The 18570-nt window shown below is 48.0% G+C and overlaps 1 protein-coding gene across 9 annotated transcripts in view; it reads right to left on the reverse strand.

Annotated features, from left to right (window-relative positions):
- Positions 1-18570, reverse strand: part of LOC140411160 (serine/threonine-protein kinase MRCK alpha-like) — a 900765-nt gene that overhangs the window by 201400 nt on the left and 680795 nt on the right. For 6 of the 9 annotated variants that reach the window (XM_072500235.1, XM_072500230.1, XM_072500232.1 and 3 more), the window contains one exon: positions 3418-3456. The exons of the other annotated variants lie outside the window; for them this stretch is intronic. In XM_072500235.1, the coding sequence (XP_072356336.1) occupies positions 3418-3456 (39 nt within the window). The remainder of the gene's footprint in view (positions 1-3417; positions 3457-18570) is intronic. 9 annotated transcript variants of the gene reach the window in all.

Raw genomic sequence — 18570 nt, forward strand, 5'->3', positions numbered from 1 at the left:
GTATGGCAACTGCTCAGCCCAAGACCGAGAAACTTCAGAGAGTCGTGAACACGGCCCAGTCCATCACACAATCCCACCTCCCATTCATTGACTCTGTCTACACCTCCCGTGGCCTTGGGAAAGTGGGCAGTATAATCAAAGCCCCTCCCACCCAGGTTATTCTCTCTTCCAACTTCTTCCATCGGGGAGGAAAACGCGCACTAACAGGTTCAGAAACAGCTTCTTTCCTGCTTTTACTAGACGCCTGAATGACTGTGTTATGGATTGAACTGTCTCTCCACACATCTTCTCTACTGAGTAGTACTGCACTCCTGTGTGCTTCACCCGATGCCTGTGACTATGCATTTAAATTGTGTATTTATGACTGGGCTAAATCGCTGGCTTTTAAAGCAGACCAAGGCAGGCCAGCAGCACGGTTCGATTCCCGGACCAGCCTCCCCGAACAGGCGCCGGGATGTGGCGACTAGGGGCTTTTCACAGTAACTTCATTGAAGCCTACTTGTGACAATAGCGATTTTCATTTCATTTCATTTCATGTCATGTATGGAACGATCTGCCTGGACTGGACGCAGAACAATACTTTTCACTGTACCTTGGTACACGTGACAATAAATCGAAATCTAAATGCAAACGGACTTGCACAAATCGCCTTCAAAAGTAAACGCCTTAACTGAGGCACCTAATAGCCTAATCCCGCCTTCGCCCCATATCCTTGATCCCCTTCGCCCTAAGTGCTATATCTAACTGCTCCTTGAAAACATGCATTGTTTTGGCCTCAACTACTTCCTCTGTGGACAAATTCCACAGGCCACTATCTGAGTGAAGACATTTCTCCTCAGAAGCAACTGTGACTGGTGGATTGGTGAGGATGAAGTGTTGTGGGCCAGGGTTTAGAGAACCCCAAAGTGTATCATGGAGTTCACCTGACCCACAACCTTTAATAGATTGTGGTATGGGGAGCACACAGACCACCCCACAGGTGTGGTACAGGAGAAATGGAAAAGTATTTTTTAAAGCAAAACAATGTTTATTCTATGAACTCAAGTTAAACTTTTTTAAAACATAGTGAACATCTTAGCAACATCAATTCAAATACAACCCCAAAGAATATAACACGAAGTAATCCTTTAAGCTGTCCTTTTAACATCCATAAGACTTAAAAAACCTTTAACAGAAGCACATCAGGCTAAAGTCACTACTGAGAGCAGTTATTAGTTTTAAATCACCAAAGTATCGATTTACAGTTTTTAGATTACAGAGAGAGAAACTATTACCCCTTCTGGCTGTGATTGCAGCTATCCAGCTCTGAAAACGAAACTAAAACACGCCCTGCAGCAAACAGCCTAAAACGAAAGTAAAAAAACTAACAGACAGCCCAGCTCCACCCACACTCTGACATCACTGATACACACATTTCTTAAAGATACATTTCTTAAACACCCATTTCTTAAAGATACTCTCACATGACAGAAGTCAAATAGATATTTCCCTCTTGTTGGCTCCCTGCCCTCCTGCTGAAGACCCAGTCTAGGAGCTATGCCCTTCAGGATTCAGCCAACTTGCTCAGCAGTGGTGTGGTCCTGGTGATTGTGGACATTGAGATCATCCACCCAGAGTACATTCTGTGCCGTTATAATACTTAATGTCTCTGCCAAGTTGGTGTTCAACATGGAGATGCACTGATTCATCGGCTGAGGGGGGCTGGTAGGTGATAATCAGCAAGTTTTGTTGCCCATGTTTGACCTGAAGCCATGAGACTTCATGGAGTCTAGAGTCGATAGTGAGGAAAGGGAAATTCGCTCCCAACTGTGCCGCCGCCACCTCTCCATCCTGTGGATTGGACAGGACATACCCATGGATAGTAATGGTGGTGTCAGGAACATGGTCATATTCACGGAATCATACCTTACAGATAATGCCAGGCTTTTGCTTGACTAGTCCGTTGGACAGTTCTCCCAATTTTGGCACAAGCCTCCAGATGTTAGTAAGGAGCACTTTCCAGAGTCAACAAGGGTAGGTGTGCAGTTTTAAATACCCCTGCCTAGGTCAATGCCGAGTGGTCCATACGGTTTAATCCCTTTTAAACTTTGTTGGTGGTTTGATATAACTGAGTCGTTTGCTAGGCCATTTCAGAAAGCATTTAAGAGTTAACCACGTTGCTATGGGTCTGAAGTAGGCCACACCAGTTAAGGAGAGCAGATAGCCTTCCCTGAAGTATACCAACACTGCATTTGGTAGTGAGTTTCACATTCTAAGCATTCAAGGCATGAAACTTTCTCCTAAATTCCAATTGCATTGATTATTGACTACCTTCTATTTATGACCCCTCATTTTGGACCTCCCCCATTTCCCATGCCAAATTTACCCTAACAAACTCCTTCATAATTTTAAAGGTTTCTTCGCTTTCCAAGAGTTTTTTCAATACTGAAAACCTCTTAGTTCTGGTATCATTCTTGGAAATCTTTTTGAGCACTTTCCGCAGTGTCTCTTTATCCTTTGCAAAGGCTATCTGTGTTGAAATTGGCTCAGCACATATTCCAAAAGCAAATCAGGTTTAGCCCTGCAGACATCACGTCCTGGTTAGGCTCGATCTCCATCTGGAAACATATGTCATTGCAAAAGACAAAGGCTCATATACCAGAAAACAGGTTCAGTTATTTTAAGCTTGTATTTAATGGAACGGATTGTGGCTCTCTATTCAAGATAGTCATAGGTGCGTTTGCGTTTCACTCTGGTTTTTGTAAGTGCCTGAGCGTTACTTATTTGGTGGTAATGTTATATGTTGCCTGACGACAAATATGCTTGCAACTCATCTTAACATTCACATGATTTTAAATGGTTTCATTTTTAAATGAACCCTTTCAGATGATGCACGATGTTCTCTGTATTTCCAGCAATTTCTGTTTTTAGTTTAAAACATATGTATGAAATGAAAATCAAATGAGATACATTTGCCCACATTACTAGCCGGTTGAGTGAGGTACGAGCACATACAATCACAGGCACTGTGAATCTTGATGGATCGCACCTTTGAAGCAAAACTAGTTAGAATCACACTTACTTGTGATGGAACAAAAAAGTGCATTGAGATTCATTGTTAATACACTGATTTTGTAAAAATTGAATAGAAGGTCAACTTTTCACTCAAGGGTAACACAATTGAAAAGGTTTAACAACGTGACCACTATGGCTTCCTGACTGGCGTAGCACAGCAGAAGCAATTAAGAATAAACGGATGCAACATGCACACTGCAGAGAGGGAGAAAACAAGTGAATTCAGGCAGAAAAAGGACAGTGGACATGTAGTTGCAGCATTGACAAAAAGAAGCATTTGGGCTTGTAGCAATGCACATACACACACGTGTACATATGTATGTATATAAACACACACGCAGTAAAACAAAGACAGAATCTTACACGTCTGCCTTTGCTAGCTGGAACACAGGCACGAGAACGCTTCAACAGAGAAAGGAAACACAAGTTAACAACTAATAAATTAATGACGACTATTTTGTTGCTGCCTTCTTTGGCTTCTCCCCTTTCTAAACTTGCAAGGTCTTTGAGGCACAATGGAAGAAAAGCCTTTCCAAAATGAAACATCCAAGGAAGCCGCACTTACCGTCCAAGTCAAACAATTCCATACAATAGGTCATCTCTGTTACGATTCATTAATGAACACATTTTAAAATCATTCCCAGGGTGTAGGCATCCTAGGCAGGGATGGCATTTACTGCCCATACCCAGTATTGAGCAATGGAGTGGGAACTGCAAGTTGGCTTCACTATTTCAGATGGCAGTTAAGAGTCAACTACATTAATGTGTAGAATGCCCCTGGTAAGGGAGGTATGTTTCCTTCTCCTTTGGACGTTAGTAAACTACATGGCAGTTGGAATTTTACAAATCAACAGCTTCGTGCTCACTTTTCCCAATACAAGGTTTCTCTTTGTTTATTTTTTAAACAACAAAACTCACTTTTCAAGCTGCCATGATGTGATTTGGCGGGGTCATAAAACAGGCATTATTCTGTAGCCATGGCACATGGAGTTAACTGAAGTAAGAGTTAAATGCCCTCTCCCTTCTAACTCCATCTGCATAAAATGCACTGGTAATAACAATATGATAATAATCGCTTTTTGTCACAAGTAGGCTTCAATGAAGTTACTGTGAAAAGCCCCTGGTCGCCACATTCCGGCGCCTGTTCGGGGAGGCCAGTACTGGAATTGAACCCGCGCTGCTGCCTTGTTCTGCATTACAAGCCAGCTGCTTAGCCCACTGTGCTAAACCAGCCCCTAATTTAAATTTTAAAACCCTGGTAAGGGTATTAGCACTGCACAGTTTCGACTTTTACATTGAGGCTACTTATTTTATTACAAAACAGAAGTGCAAAAGAAAATTAAACATGGCTCAATTAGTCTTAAAAGGTGTTCTTCCGGGCAACACGGTGGCACAGTGGTTCGCATTGCTGACTCACGGATAGAGGTCTCAGGCTTGATCCCGGCTCTGGGTCACTCTACGTGTGGAGTTTGCACATTCTCCCTGTGTTTGCGTGGGGTTCGCCCCCACAACCCAAGTTGTGCAGGGTAGGTGGATTGGCCATGCTATGGCCCCTTAATTGGGTACTCTAAACTTATTTATAAAAAAGGTGTTCTTCAATCTGAATGAATGGAAGTACACAGTGGCTGGAAAATATCCTGGCTTATCTCACAGCAGGACAGAAGAATACAGAAGCAGTGCAACCACTCTTTTTTCTCCCTTAAGGTTAGTGACATTCTAGTTTAACAGCTGAAGGGTCATTACAAATCCCATTATAATGGGTAGTCTGGCCAGAAATTCAAATTATTAATAATAGTCGCAGGCCAACACAAATATCCAATAATAATTGTCTAATCATCTCCACTCAAACTCCCAATAATAATCACTGACCACACAAACATCCAATAATATTCACTGACCACGCAAACATCCAATAATAATCACTGACCACACAAACATCCAATAATATTCACTGACCACGCAAACATCCAATAATAATCACTGACCACACAAACATCCAATAATATTCACTGACCACGCAAACATCCAATAATAATCACTGACCACCCAAACATCCAATAATAATCACTGACCCCACAAACATCCAGTAATAATCACTGACCACACAAACATCCAATATAATCACTGACCACCCAAACATCCAATAATAATCACTGACCCCACAAACATCCAGTAATAATCACTGACCACCCAAACATCCAATAATAATCACTGACCATCCAAACAGCCAATAATAATCACTGACCACCCAAACACCCAATAATAATCACTGACCACCCAAACACCCAATAATAATCACTGACCATCCAAACAGCCAATAATAATCAGTGACCACACAAACATCCAATAATAATCACTGACCACACAAACGCCCAGTAATAATCACTGACCACACAAACATCCAATAATAATCACTGACCACCCAAACAGCCAATAATAATCAGTGACCACCCAAACATCCAATAATAATCACTGACCACGAAAACAGCCAATAATAACTGACCACCCAAACATCCAATAATAATCACTGACCACCCAACCAGCCAATAATATTCACTGACCACACAAACACCCAATAATAATCACTGACCACCCAAACATCCAATAATAATCACTGACCACCCAAACATCCAATAATAATCATTGACCACCCAAACAGCCAATAATAATCACTGACCACACAAACACCCAATAATAATCACTGACCACACAAACATCCAATAATAATCACTGACCACACAAACATCCAATAATAATCACTGACCACTCAAACATCCAGATACTGGTTAAAGCCAGCTAGTATTGTGGTCAATAGAGGTGGTGCATCTTAGGGAGAATTTCAATGTCTTGGAGAGTGTATATACGGGATACAGGAGAATAGTATAACGGATGAGGACTTCAATTACATAGAATATGGAACAGTACAGCACAGTGCAGGCCCTTCGGGCCACAATGTTTATCCTATTCTTTATCCTATTCTAAGATCAACCTAACCTACACCCCTTCAATTTACTGCGGTCCATGTGTCTGTCCAAGAGTCGCTTAAATGCCCCTAATGATTCTGACTCCACCACCTCCGTTGGCAGTTTTAAACGCACCCACCACTATCTGTGTAAAGAACCTACCTCTGACATCTCCCCTATACCTTCCTCCAATTACCTTAAAACTATGTCCCCTCGTGACAGCCATTTCTGCCCTGGGGAAAAGTCTCTGGCTATCCACTCTATCCATGCTTCTCATCACCTTATACACCTTTATCAAGCCACCTCTCTTCCTTCTAAGCTCCAGTGAGAAAAGCCCTAGCTCCCTCAACCTTTCTTTATAAGACATGCCCTCCAGTCCAGGCAGCATCCTGGCAAATTTCCTCTGCACCCTCTCCAAAGCATCCACATCCTTCCTATAATGAGGCGCCCAGAATTGGACACAATACTCCAAGTGTGGTCGAACCAGGGTTTTATAAAGCTGCAGCAAAACCTTGCGGCTCTTAAACTCAATCCGTTAATGAAAGCCAACACACCATACGCCTTCTTAACAACCCTATCAACCTGGGTAGCAGGGCTCTAGGTACGCGGACCCCAAGATCCCTCTGTTCGTCCACACTTCCAAGAATCCTGCCTTTAACCCTGTATTCAGCATTCAGATTCGACCTTCCAAAATGAATCACTTGACATTCATCTAGGTTGAACTCCATCTGCCACTTCTCAGCCCAGCTCTGAATCCTGCCAATGTCCTGTTGTAACCTGAAACAGCCCTCGACACTATCTACAACTCCACCAACCTTCGTGTAATCGGCAAACTTACTAACTCACCCCGACCCTTCCACTCCCTCATCCAAATCATTGATAAAAACCACAAAGAGCAGAGGTCCCAGAACAGATCCCTGCGGGACACCACTGGTCACCGACCCCCAGGCAGAATACTTTCCATCCACTACCACTCGCTGACTTCTTTCGGCCAGCCAATTCTGTATCCAGACAGCCAAATTTCCCTGTATCCCTTGCCCCCTAACTTTCTGAATGAGCCTACCATGGGGAACCTTATCAAATGCCTTACTGAAATCCATATACACCATATCCACTGCCAGACCTTCATCAATGTGTCTCATCACATCCTCAAAGAATTCAATGAGGCTTGTGAGGCATGACGTGCCCCTCACAAAGCCATGCTGACTATCTTTAATCAAACTATGTTTTTCTAAATAATCATAAACGCTATCTCTCAGAATCCTTTCCAATGTTTTGCTCACCACAGACGCAAGAGTGACTGACCTGTAATTCCCAGGGATTTCCCTATTCCCTTTCTTGAACAGGGGAACAACATTCGCCTCCCACCAATCATCCAGAACTACACCAGTGGAAAGTGTGGATGCAAGATCATTGCCAACGGCGCAGCAATCTCCTCCCTCGCTTCTCTGGTGTTTCTCTGGTTGGCAACCTGTAACTAGTGGGGTCCCTCAAGGATCAGTGTTGGGCCCGCAGTTGTTCACAATTTACATAGACGATTTGGAGTTGGGGACCAAGTGCAATGTGTCAAAGTTTGCAGACGACACCAAGATGAGTGGTAAAGCAAAAAGTGCAGAGGATACCGGAAGTCTGCAGAAGGATTTGGATAGGTTAGGTGAATGGGCTAGGGTCTGGCAGATGGAATTCAATGTTGCCAAGTGTGAGGCTATCCATTTTGGGAGGAATAACAGCAGAATGGATTATTATTTAAACGGTAAGATATTAAAACATGCTGCTGTGCAGAGGGACCTGGGTGTGCTGGTGCACAAATCGCAAAAAGTTGGTGTGCAGGTGCAACAGGTGATTAAGAAGGCTAATCGAGTTTTGTCTTTCGTTGCTAGAGGGATGGAGTTCAAGACTAGGGAGGTTATGCTGCAATTGTATAGGGTGTTGGTGAGGCCGCATCTGGAGTATTGTGTTCAGTTTTGGTCTCCTTACCTGAGAAAGGGCATATTGGCACTGGAGGGAGTGCAGAGGAGATTCACAAGGTTGATCCCAGAGTTAAGGGGTTTAGATTATGACGAGAGGTTGAGTAGACTGGGACTGTACTCATTGGAGTTTAGAAGGATGCGGGGGGATCTTATTGAAACATATAAAATTATGAAGGGAATAGATAGGATAGATGTGGGCAGGTTGTTTCCACTGGTCGGGGAAAGCAGAACTAGGGGGCATAGCCTCAAAATAAGGGGAATTAGATTTAGGACGGAGTGTAGGAGGAACTTCTTCACCCAAAGGGTTGTAAATCTCTGGAATTCCTTGCCCAGTGAAGCAGTTGAGGCTCCTTCCTTAAACGTTTTTAAGAGAAAGATAGATACCTTTCTAAAGAATAAAGGGATTCGGGGATATGATGTACGGGCCGGAGAGTGGAGCTGAGTCCACAAAGATCAGCCATGATCTCATTAAATGGCGGAGCAGGCTCGAGGGGCCAGATGGCCTACTCCTGTTCCTAGTTCTTTTGTTCTTAGGTTTCCGTAGTAACCTTGGGTATATCCCGTCAGGCCCAGGGGACTTATCTATCCTGATGCTTTTCAAAATGTGCAGCACATCCTCCTTCTTAATATCAACCTGTTCGAGTCTATTAACCTACTTCACACTGTTCTCCCAGTCACCACTAAATAATTGACTATAAATTCCACAGCAACCTCAGACCAGTCATTCAAACATCCCATAATAACCACAGACCAGTCTCTCAAACATCCCATAATAATCAGACCTGTCACTCAAACATCCCATAATAATCAGACCTGTCACTCAAACATCCCATAATAATCAGACCAGTCACTCAAACATCCCATAATAACCACAGACCAGTCTCTCAGGCATCCCATAATAATCAGACGTGTCACTCAAACATCCCATAATAATCAGACAGGTCACTCAAACATCCCATAATAATCACAGACCAGTCACCCAAATGTCCCCTAATATTTGAGGTTCTTTAATTTGGATGAAGTCTCACTATGAAAACAGAAGGCTGTAGGAGTGGACCATTGAGTGCTTTGACTCTGCTCTGCCATTCAATAAGATCATGGGATCAGCGGTTATGGGGGGAAGGCAGGAGAATGTTGATGAGAAACATATCTGCCATGATTGAATGGCAGAGCAGACTTGATGGGCCGAATGGCCTAATTCTGCTCCTTTGCCTTATGTCCACTTTTCCACGCACTCCTATATACCCTTGATTCCTTAAACACCAAATATTTACATTTCAGACTTAAATATATTCAACAATGGGGCATCTACAACTCTCTGAAGTGGAGAATTCCAAAGAGTCTCAATCATTTGAGGGAATAAGTTTCTTGAGTATTGCTGAAAAAGGACATTTTGTTGAAACTTTTACACTCACATCAGGACAATTGCAAGAATACCAATATCAGGGAAACAACAACTTTGTACTGTATAAGAGAGTGCTGTTTAGCTGTTACTTGGACTCTGGTAGAGACTTTGCCAACACAGTTTTTAAAAATAAATGTTTTATTAAAGTTTTTCCAATGAGCGTTTTTACATAACAAAACTAGAAATACAAATTGTAATAGAAAACAACAATAAACATAGCCCAAAGCTTACAATGAAACTTCTTACACAAGAATTTTTTTTAAAAAAACAGAACAAGGTGGGTTTTGCCTCCATGCCCAACTCACAATATATAAACAGTACCCCCCCTCCCCCCCAGGATGCTGCTGCTGACACTTACTGTTCCCCTAGAAAGTCAAGGAAAGGTTGCAGGAGTGTACCGGCAGGCAGGAAGGTGGTTTAAAGTGTGTCTTCTTCAATGCCAGGAGCATCCGGAATAAGGTGGGTGAACTTGCGGCATGGGTTGGTACCTGGGACTTCGATGTTGTGGCCATTTCGGAGACATGGATAGAGCAGGGACAGGAATGGTTGTTGCAGGTGCCGGGATTTAGATATTTCAGTAAGCTCAGGGAAGGTGGTAAAAGAGGGGGAGGGGTGGCATTATTAGTCAAGAACAGTATTACGGTGGCAGAAAGGACGTTTGATGAGGACCCGTCTACTGAGGTAGTATGGGCTGAGGTTAGAAACAGGAAAGGAGAGGTCACCCTGTTAGGGGTTTTCTATAGGCCTCCGAAAAGTTCCAGAGATGTAGAGGAGAGGATTGCAAAGATGATTCTGGATAGGAGCGAAAGCAACAGGGTAGTTGTTATGGGGGACTTTAACGTTCCAAATATTGACTGGAAACGCTTTAGTTCAAGTACATTAGATGGGTCTGTTTTTGTCCAATGTGTGCAGGAGGGTTTCCTGACACAGTATGTAGATAGGCCAACGAGAGGCGAGGCCATATTGGATTTGGTACCGGGTAATGAACCAGGGCAGGTGTTAGATTTGGAGGTAGGTGAGCACTTTGGTGATAGTGACCACAATTCGATTACGTTTACTTTAGTGATGGAAAGGGATAGGTATATACCACAGGGCAAGAGTTATATCTGGGGGGAAGGCAATTATGATGCGATGAGGCAAAACTTAGGATACATCGGATGGAGAGGAAAACTGCAGGGGATGGGCACAATGGAAATGTGGAGCTTGTTCAAGGAACAGCTACTGCGTGTCCTTGATAGGTATGTACCTGTCAGGCAGGGAGGAAGTGTTCGAGTGAGGGAACCGTGGTTTACTAAAGCAGTCGAAACACTTGTCAAGAGGAAGAAGGAGACTTATGTAAAGATGAGACATGAAGGTTCAGTTAGGGCGCTCGAGAGTTACAAGTTAGCTAGGAAGGACCTAAAGAGAGAGCTAAGAAGAGCCAGGTGGGGACATGAGAAGTCTTTGGCAGGTAGGATCAAGGATAACCCTAAAGCTTTCTATAGATATGTCAGGAATAAAAGAATGACCAGGGTAAGAGTAGGGCCAGTCAAGGACAGTAGTGGGAAGTTGTGCTTGGAGTCCGAGGAGATAGGAGACGTGCTAAATGAATATTTTTCGGCAGTATTCACACAGGAAAAAGACAATGTTGTCGAGGAGAATACTGAGATTCAGGCTACTAGACTAGAAGGGCTTGAGGTTCATAAGGAGGAGGTGTTAGCAATTCTGGAAAGGGTGAAAATAGATAAGTCACCTGGGCCGGATGGGATTTATCCTAGGATTCTCTGGGAAGCTAGGGAGGAGATTGCTGAGCCTTTGGCCTTGATCTTTAAGTCATCTTTGTCTACAGGAATAGCGGCAGAAGACTGGAGGATAGCAAATGTTGTCCCCTTGTTCAAGAAGGGGAGTAGAGATAACCCCGGTAACTATAGACCAGTGAGCCTTACTTCTGTTGTGGGAAAAATCTTGGAAAGGTTTATAAGAGATAGGATGTATAATCATCTGGAAAGGAATAATTTGATTAGAGATAGTCAACACGGTTTTGTGAACGGTAGGTCGTGCCTCACAAACCTTATAGAGTTCTTTGAGAAGGTGACCAAACAGGTGGATGAGGGTAAAGCAGTTGATGTGGTGTATATGGATTTCAGTAAAGCGTTTGATAAGGTTCCCCATGGTAGGCTACTGCAGAAAATACGGAGGCATGGGATTCAGGGTGATTTAGCAGTTTGGATCAGAAATTGGCTTGCTGGAAGAAGACAAAGGGTGGTGGTTGATGGGAAATGTTCAGACTGGAGTCCAGTTACTAGTGGTGTACCACAAGGATCTGTTTTGGGGCCACTGCTGTTGTCATTTTTATAAATGACCTGGAGGAGGGCGTAGAACGATGGGTGAGTAAATTTGCAGATGACACTAAACTCGGTGGAGTTGTGGACAGTGCGGAAGGATGTTACAAGTTACAGAGGGACATAGATAAGCTGCAGCGCTGGGCTGAGAGGTGGCAAATGGAGTTTAATGCAGAAAAGTGTGAGGTGATTCATTTTGGAAGGAATAACAGGAAGACTGAGCACTGGGCTAATGGTAAGATTCTTGGCAGTGTGGATGAGCAGAGAGATCTCGGTGTCCATGTACATAGATCCCTGAAAGTTGCCACCCAGGTTGAGAGGGTTGTTAAGAAGGTGTACGGTGTGTTAGCTTTTATTGGTAGAGGGATTGAGTTTAGGAGCCATGAGGTCATGTTGCAGCTATACAACACTCTGGTGCAAAGAACAAAGAAATGTACAGCACAGGAACAGGCCCTTCGGCCCTCCAAGCCCGTGCCGACCATACTGCCCGACTAAACTACAATCTTCTACACTTCCTGGGTCCGTATCCTTCTATTCCCATCCTATTCATATATTTGTCAAGATGCCCCTTAAATGTCCCTATCGTCCCTGCCTCCACTACCTCCTCCGGTAGTGAGTTCCAGGCACCCACTACCCTCTGCGTAAAAAACTTGCCTCGTACATCTACTCTAAACTTTGCCCCTCTCACCTTAAACCTATGCCCCCTAGTAATTGACCCCTCTACCCTGGGGAAAAGCCTCTGACTATCCACTCTGTCTCTGCCCCTCATAATTTTGTATACCTCTATCAGGTCGCCCCTCAACCTCCTTCGTTCCAGTGAGAACAAACCGAGTTTATTCAATCGCTCCTCATAGCTTATGCCCTCCATACCAGGCAACATTCTGGTAAATCTCTTCTGCACCCTCTCTAAAGCCTCCACATCCTTCTGGTAGTGTGGCGACCAGAATTGAACACTATACTCCAAGTGTGGCCTAACTAAGGTTCTATACAGCTGCAACATGACTTGCCAATTCTTATACTCAATGCCCCGGCCAATGAAGGCAAGCATGCCGTATGCCTTCTTGACTACCTTCTCCACCTGTGTAGCCCCTTTCAGTGATCTGTGGACCTGTATGCGGCCGCATTTGGAGTATTGCGTGCAATTCTGGTCGCCGCATTATAGGAAGGATGTGGAAGCATTGGAAAGGGTGCAGAGGAGATTTACCAGAATGTTTCCTGGTATGGAGGGAAGATCTTATGAGGAAAGGCTGAGGGACTTGAGGCTGTTTTCGTTAGAGAGAAGAAGGTTAAGAGGTGACTTAATTGAGGCATACAAGATGATCAGAGGATTGGATCGGGTGGACAGTGAGAGCCTTTTTCCTCGGATGGTGATGTCTAGCACGAGGGGACATACCTTTAAATTGAGGGGAGATAGATATAAGACAGATGTCAGAGGGAGGTTCTTTACTCAGAGAGTAGTAAGGGCGTGGAATGCCCTGCCTGCAACAGTAGTGGACTCGCCAACACTAAGGACATTCAAATGGTCATTGGATAGACATATGGGCAATAAGGGAATAGTGTAGATGGGCTTTAGAGTGGTTTCACAGGTCGGCGCAACATCGAGGGCCGAAGGGCCTGTACTGCGCTGTAATGTTCTATGTTCTAGGTTGCCTCCGCCGGGAGAACCCCATCAAGGACCCTCTCAAGGCAAACTTTATTTGCTCCAGGCTGAGGAACCCCGCCATATCGCTAACTCAGGTCTCCACACTCGGGGGTTTCGAGTCCCTCCACATTAACAGAATCCGTCTCCGGGCTACCAGGGAGGCAAAGGCCAGTACCTCGGCCTCTTTCGCTTCCTGCACTCCCGGATCCTCCGCCTCCCCAAATATCGCTACCGCTGGGCTCGCCTTCACCCGAGCGTCCAAAACCCTAGACATCACCCTTGCAAACCCTGTCAGAATCCTTTAAGAGCTGGGCATGCCCAAAACTTATGGGCATGATTCGTCGGACTCCCCGCACACCTCAGGCACCTGTCCTCCACCCCCAAAAACCTACTCATTCTTGCGCCCGATGCACCACCTAAAACTGGATTAATCCGAGCCTGGCACATGATGAGGAGGTGTTCACCCTACCCAGGGCATCGGCCCACAGGCCCTCATCCAGCTCCTCGCCCAGCTCCTCCTCCCACTTATCCTCCGACTCCCCCACTGAGGCTTCCTCTACTTCCTGCAGCTCCTGATATATGTCCGATACCTTCCCCTTCCCTACCCAGACGCCAGACACCACCCTATCCTGGATCCTACATGGGGGCAGCCGCGGGAATGTCCCCACCTGTTTTCTAAGGAAGTCCCGAACCTGAAGGTACCTGAACGCATTCCCCGGGGGCAGGCCAAACCTCTCCTCCAGCGCCTGCATGCTGGGGAAGACCCCGTCTATAAACAGGTCCCCCATCCTCCTAATACCTGCCCTGTACCAGCCTTGGTATCCCCCATCCAACCTACCCGGAGCAAATCTGTGGTTATTCCGTATCGGGGTCCACACCGAGGCCCCCTCCTCTCCCCTGTGTCTCCTCCAATGCCCCCAGATTCTCAGTGCCGCCGTCACCACCGGACTAGTGGTGTATCGCGCCGGCGAGAACGGCAGCGGAGCCGTAAAGAGGTGCCCCTAGACTGGTGCCTCTACACGACGCCGCCTCCAACTGCCCCCTCCTCCATCATCCATTTCCTGATCATGGCCCAGTAATAACTGCAGAAGTTTGGCAGAGCCAGTCCTCCCCCCGCCCCCCGGCTACGCTCCAAGAATACCCTTTTGACTCGCAGGGTTTTATTCGCCCACACAAATCCTGTAACAATCCTATTCACCCGCTTAAAGAAGGACTTGGGGATGAAAATGGGGAGGCACTGAAATACAAAGAGGAACCTGGGGAGAACCGTCATCTTCACAGTCTGCACCCATCCTGCCAAGAGAAGCGGGAGCATACCCCACCTTTTAAACTCTCCCTCCATCTGCTCCACTAGCCGGGTTAAGTTGAGCCTGTGCAGGGCATCCCAGTTCCTGGCCACTTGTATCCCTAAGTAACGAAAGCTCCTCTCCACTATCCTGAGCGGGAGCCCCCTCAGTCTCTCCGCCTGGCCCCTACCGTGGACCACGAACAGCTCACTCTTCCCCACGTTCAACTTATACCCCGAGAGCCTCCCGAAGTACCCCAGGATCCGCATGACCTCCCCCATCCCCTCCAACGAGTCCGAAATATACAACAGCAGGTCATCCGCGTAGAGGGAGACCCGGTGCTCCTCCCCTCCGCGCACCAGCCCCCTCCAATCCCACAAAGTCCTGAGCGCAATGGCCAACGGCTCAATTGCCAGGGCAAACAGCAACGGGGACAGGGGACACCCCTGTCTCGTCCCCCGGTGCAGCCTGAAATATTCCGACCGTAGCCGGTTTGTGGACACACTCGCTACAGGGGCCTGATACAGCAGCTTGACCCACCCGATAAATCCCTCCCCAAATCCAAACCTGCCTCGCGCCTCCAACAGATACTCCCACTCCACCCTGTCAAAGGCCTTCTCCGCGTCCATCGCAGCCACCACCTCCACCTCCCCCCTCCGAGGGCATCATAATATCCAGGAGCCTCCTCATGTTCGTGTTCAGCTGCCTGCCCTTAACAAAACCCGTCTGGTCCTCCCCAATCACTCCCGGGACACAGTCCTCTATTCTCATTGCCAGAATATTTGCCAACAGCTTGGCGTCTACATTCAGCGATATCGGCCTGTAGGACCCACGCTGAAGCGGATCCTTCTCCTTCTTCAGGATAAGCGAGATCAATGCCTGCGACATTGTCGGAGGGAGGGTCACTTTCTCCTTTGCCTCATTGAAGGTTCTCATCAGGAGCGGGCTCAGCAGCTCCGAGAACTTCTTCTAGAATTCTGCGGGGAAGCCATCCGGGCCCAGGGCCTTGCACGTCTACATGCCTGCCAGCCCCCTGACTACCTCCTCCAACTCAATCGGGGCCCCCAGTCCCTCCACCCGCTCTGCTTTCACCCTTGGGAACCTCAACCGGTCCATGAACTGCCTCATCCCTTCCCCCTCCCCGAGTGGTTCCAACTCGTATAACCTCCCGTGGAACTCCCTGAAGACTTCATTCACCCTCTCTGGGCTCAGCACCATGTTGCCTTCCCTAGCCCGCAATCTCTCTGGCAGCCTCCATCCTGCGCAGCTGGTGCGCCAGCATCCTACTCGCCTTCTCCCCATACTCATACACTGTCCCCTTCGCTTTCCTCAGCTGCGCCTCTGCCTTCCCCGTGGACAGCAAGTCAAACTCCGCCTGTAATTTCCGGCACTCGTTCAACAGCCCCCTCTCTGGGGCCTCCGCGTACCCCCTATCCACCCCGGGTATTTCTCCCACCAGTCTCTCCCTCTCCTTCTTCTCTCTATGGGACCTAACGGAGATTAACTCTCCCCAAATGACCGTCTTCAGAGCCTCCCAAACCACTGCCACCGTCACCTCTCCTGTGTCATTCGCTTCCACATAGTTCTCAATACTCCTCCTTATCCGCCCGCACATCTCTTCGTCCGCCAGCAGCCCCACATCCAGTCACCAGAGAGGGCGCTGATCCCGTTCCGCCCCCAGTCGCAGGTCCACCCAGTACGGGGCATGGTCCGAGACTGCGAGTATTCAACCCCCTCCACCCTCGGGATTAACGCCCTACTCAACACAAAGACGTCTATTCGCAAATAGACTTTATGGACACGGGAGAAAAAGGAAAACTCCTTTGTCCTTGGCCGCATAAACATCTAGAGGTCCACTCCCCCAATCTGGCCCATGAACTCCCACAAGGCCCTGGCTGCCGCCGGCCTCTTTCTCGTTCTGGACTTGGAACGGTCCAAGCTCGGATCCAAGACCATTATTAGGTGACTTATCTCCAAAACACGCGCCTCATAAAGTCTGCATTGTCCCAGTTTGGGGCATATACATTCACTAACACCACCCAGGCCCCCTGCAGCTTGCCACTCACCATTATATACCTACTCCCCTTGTCTGCCACGATGCTCCCCGCCTCAAACGCCACTCGGTTACTGACAAAATGGCCACCCCTCTGGACTTGGAGTGTAACCCTGAGTGAAACACCTGTCCCACCCATCCTTTCCTCAGCCTCGTCTGGTCCGCGAGCTTTAAGTGCGTCTCTTGCAACATGGCCACGTCCGCCTTCAACCCCTTAGAATGCGAGAACACGCGGGACCGCTTGATTGGCCCATTCAGGCCCCTCACGTTCCAGGTGATCAGCCTGGTCGGGGGGTTAACCCCCACCCCCCATCCCGCCTCCTAGCCATCTCCCTTTTTCGGCCACCCGCGTGCCCCCGCCTCCCTCCTCCAGCTCTCCCCCCGGCGGTCTCCCGCCCGACTGTCCATCCAGACCCCTCACCTGGTTCCCCTTCAGTCAGCAAAGCAGCACCCCCCCCCCACCCCCCACCCCCTCTGCCAAGCATCCACTTAGCTCTGGTTACCTCCCATTGTGCTTCCGTGAGTCAGCTCACCCATGCTGACCCCAGCCGCTCCCGCCTCTATATACCAACCCTTAACTTGCTGCCTCCTTCGGGCCACCCTACCCCGCAGGGTGGAGGGGCAAGCGCCATCTGGGACCTCCCCGTGCGCCAGACAGCCCGTCCCAGGCGTTTCCCGCCCCCTAGCACCGAAAACCTGGAAAACAAAACACCTGGAAAACAAGCAGAACAACAAAACACCCAACCAAACTAGGGCAGACATGCCCATAAACTTACGCTTTACCCGCTGTCCCCCCTTCGGTCCCTCCCCACCCGCACATTTCACCCCCATACAACAGTCCCTTAGTTCAGGTCCAGCTTCTCCTGCCTGATGATCGACCACGCCTCGTCTGGGGTATCAAAATAGTGGTGCCTGTCCTGGTATGTTACCCACTGTCTCGCCGGGTGCAGGAGCCCAAACTTCACCCCTTTACCATGGAGGACCGCCTTCGCACGGTTAAAACCTGCACGCGTCCTTGCCAGCTCAGCTCCCAGGTCCTGGTAAATTCGGATCTCATCATTCTCCCACTTACTGCTCCGCTCTTTCTTCGCCCACCGCAGGACTCGCTCCCGGTCTGTCAAGCGTTGAAACCGTATCACCATCGCCCTCGGTGGCTCGTTTACCCTCGGCTTTCTGGCGAGAACCCTGTGCGCCCCATCGAGCTCCACGGGCCGCGGGAAGGCCCCCGCTCCCATCAGCGTCCCACCATTGTGGTCACGTACGTGCTCGCATCCACCCCCTCCGCTCCTTCAGGAAGGCCCAGGATCCGCAGATTGTGGCTCCAAGACCTGCACTCAAGGTCATCCAGCCTCTCCTGCCATCTCTTATGGAGCGCCTCATGCGCCTCCACTTCCACCGCCAGGCCCAGGATCTCGTCCTCGTTCTCCGCCACCTTCCTCCTCACCTCCTTGATCTCCTTCTCCTGCGCCTTCTGGGTCACCACAATTCTTTCCATGGAGGCCAGCATCCCCGTTTTCAGCTCCATGAAGCAGTTTTTAAGGAACTCCTGTTGTTCTCTGGCCCACTGGGCCCACACCTCCCGATCTTCTCCGGACGCCATTTTGTCCTCCCAGACCTTCTCCCCCGGGTTCGCACGTCTGCCGGCTCAGCTCCTGATCCTCTCCATGCACCAGCAGGGGGGGGGGCTCTCCCACGCCCGTTCCCACGCCGGTCCCTCCTGTCAATTGCTGCCGCCACTCCCTTTAGCGGCCCAAAACACAGGTCCCGGCGGGAGCTGCCGTTCGCGTGACCTAGCAGGTTATGGCCGCTACCGGAAGTCCCTTGCCAACAGTTAATGGTGACTGACCGTTAACTGCTAAGCATTGTTTGAACATTT

The sequence above is a fragment of the Scyliorhinus torazame genome, chromosome 4 (assembly GCF_047496885.1).
Source record: "Scyliorhinus torazame isolate Kashiwa2021f chromosome 4, sScyTor2.1, whole genome shotgun sequence".
Classification (NCBI taxonomy): Eukaryota; Metazoa; Chordata; class Chondrichthyes; order Carcharhiniformes; family Scyliorhinidae; genus Scyliorhinus; species Scyliorhinus torazame.